Below are 2,886 nucleotides of genomic sequence, written 5' to 3'. Positions count from 1 at the left end.
AGACAGACAGACAGACAGACAGACAGACAGACAGACAGACAGACAGACAGACAGAGACAGACAGACAGACAGAGAGAGAGAGGGGGGAGAGAGAGAGGGGGGGAGAGAGCAAGCGATCAGAGAGCTATATTGTGCATGAAAAATGTGTGTTGTAATGCTCCTAACCATAATATTATGCATCCTGTCCTGACACAGCAAAACGTGTCACCAAAGTCGAGTAAAGTACACTACACAAATGTCGTGTAACGTTTGCCTAATGCAGGGGACAGGGAATGCTTACGTCACTAGCAACTTGACACAGGAACTCAGATAGAAGAAAAACAAGTGAGCAGCAAAGCTTGTTTATATTTTCGCTTAAGTAAAAGTTTTACAGACGGTATTTGCAATGCGATTAGGTCATCTTATAAATGCTGAAGATAAGATGTACCGGGTATTACAAGAGGGTAAAATGTTATTTTCAAAAGGAAAAGAGATGAGGACGATAGGTGATTGATAGCAAAGAAGGACCTTGTAATACCTCAAATCTTCGGCATTTATATGACCTGATTGTGTTGCAAGTGCCATAAACTACTACTAAAACTAAAACAAATACTGACACAAAAGATTAGATCTATACTCTAACTGGCAAGCTGTTCAGCTGAACAAACCAAAATGTTTGAAACTACATAATAATATATAGAACTATTCTTTCTTATTTCAGTTTCTCAACTGGTGACGATATATGTTGCATACACTCGTGAAATATTTTGTCGAAATTCAAACTATGAACGTTATACATGTATAAGCTTTATATAAATGCAACAAAATATAGGTCTACATAAGATGGACACAAGTTGTTAAAAGAATGGAGCAGTTGTTGTTGTTTTTTTCCCTCTACTTTTATCTTGAAAATGTCAGCTTTCAGGGCTAGGAACATTTGAACAGCTTGCTGATGATGATATAATGATATGCTGAAAGCTGAAAGCCTTGTAAAGACTGTTTAGAAAGGGATATCCCGAATAAAAGAAAGCCAGGGGGAGTGGGAGGGATAAATAACATGAACGCATTTGCAGAGCCAAAAAAAAGAGGACCACCTAGGCTATGAAACATTAATATTAATATGTGTAACAATTTACATGTATAAAGAATTATCAATTTCTTCAAAGTACTCGACCCGACACATTGTGTAGCCATTGTGAAAAGAAATAGGTAAATAAACGAAGGAATGGATTTATTTACTTTTTAAGATTTATATATTTTAAAAAATAAATTTACGAACAAGCCTTCTAAGAGTCTTAAACATTAGCTGTTTTCTTCTTTTTTTAAAGCACATCTTTTTGCAATAAAAATTCGATTGCATTACCAAAACAAAACAAACAAAACAAAACAAAACAGGGAGAGAGGTATGATGGAAGATAGACAGATTAACAGAGAACGAGAGAATAGGAGACAGACAGACAGACAGACAGACAGACAGACAGACAGACAGACAGACAGACAGACAAGCATGTCCTAAATAATGAAAGGATAAAGTGGAAGACCCCGGTAGTAATCACACACACTTTGAAAAGGCGAAAATGTTAATGTTCTGATCAAAACGTAAGATTTCTCGCTCACGTTATTTCTTTAATTGCTCTTGTACATGTCTCTCGGTTTGTCCTCCTCTGTATGTCTGTAATTGTTATTTGTAAACCTGTCTATCAAGGAGTCAGAGTTATTTGTTGGTGTTTTTTGCCTTTTCTTGTGTTGTTGGTTGTTGTTGTTTTCCTCTAGTTTATTTTATTTGTTTTCGTTTCTTGCTTTTTTTTTTTGCTTTTTTTCTGCTTTGTTTTTTTCTGTTTTTTTAATTGTTGCTTTTTTTTTTTTATTATAAAAAATCAGAAACTAAGATTGCCGTGAGGAACTTACCGTGAGTAGTATCAGCTTGAGCGCCATCCTTTCTTTCTCTTTCTCTGTCTCTTGTGGAGCAATGCAGCAAGTCGTCTTAAGTAAGTCGTAAGTTATCACAGTCTATTACAGTAGAATGAAGCAATTAATAAGATTTATCAAGGGTTTTACAGAGGGAAGTAATAATTTATTTTAACGATAAGTAAACCGAACGTAAAATAATACAGCAAAACAAAATACCCGTTGTTTATACACTTTATCAATATCGTGAGACACGCGTTTCGTTCGGGTTTTCGGTTCAACTGAGGTTACCGTCTCTCTTTCAAGTCTATTTATGGCATGTCGCGTAGCGAACCATGAGTCATGTGTGTGTGTGTGTGGGCGCAGCGCCCGCCCACTTACCTCTCGACCAATCGCTGGCCGCCTCACGACATGGCCCGCTCAAGTAAGACGATAACAATGCCATTCGAGCGATCAAAGACACACGGGAAAGATTAAACAGCCAGGTGTAATAGAGAGACGATAAGAGGTGGCTTCGCGTCGTGCCTACGTAAGTTGATAGTACGAGCATTAGTAATTTACCCGGGGGTCCTGTATTTTCAAAGAAAGTCGTTGTGTTGTGTGGGTTTAATTGCCATACCGTAGTGTTTGGTTATAGACTGTGGTATGTGCCTTAATTTCACAACCGTGGGTGGTTGGCGGGTGCTCTGGTGTGGTTGGCTCCTTCTTTCCTATCAGACATATTTATATCGTCTTGATCTCTCCTCCTTCTTTTTTATGTTTGTTACTCTCTTGTAATACCTCTAATCTTTGGCACTTATATGACCTTATTGTGTTGCAAGTGCCGTAAAACTCTTACTAAAACTAAACTAATTTCACAACCGCTTTCTTTTCCTTAGCAACCGGGGCAAGCCGGGGACAGCAAGGTTCGGAGCACGCCCTGATGGTGCCAGATATAGGCCACTCCTTTAACCTTCGTCACAGTCGTCAGTCACGACAAACGGTAACCGACACCTCCCC

At 38.4% G+C, this 2,886-nt stretch overlaps 1 protein-coding gene across 1 annotated transcript in view; it reads right to left on the bottom strand.

The window, feature by feature from the left end:
* Positions 1-2,193, bottom strand: part of LOC101845708 (cartilage matrix protein) — a gene marked incomplete in the record, with an annotated part of 23,203 nt that extends 21,010 nt beyond the window's left edge. The window contains 1 exon segment of the mRNA XM_005103080.3: positions 1,888-2,193. Within this exon segment, the coding sequence (XP_005103137.2) occupies positions 1,888-1,914 (27 nt within the window).
* Positions 2,194-2,886: the final 693 nt, after the last annotated feature.

The sequence above is a fragment of the Aplysia californica genome, unplaced genomic scaffold (assembly GCF_000002075.1).
Source record: "Aplysia californica isolate F4 #8 unplaced genomic scaffold, AplCal3.0 scaffold00358, whole genome shotgun sequence".
Taxonomy (NCBI): Eukaryota; Metazoa; Mollusca; class Gastropoda; order Aplysiida; family Aplysiidae; genus Aplysia; species Aplysia californica.
The sequence above is the reverse complement of the archived record's forward strand: the minus strand, read 5'-3'. Positions and strand labels throughout refer to the sequence as shown.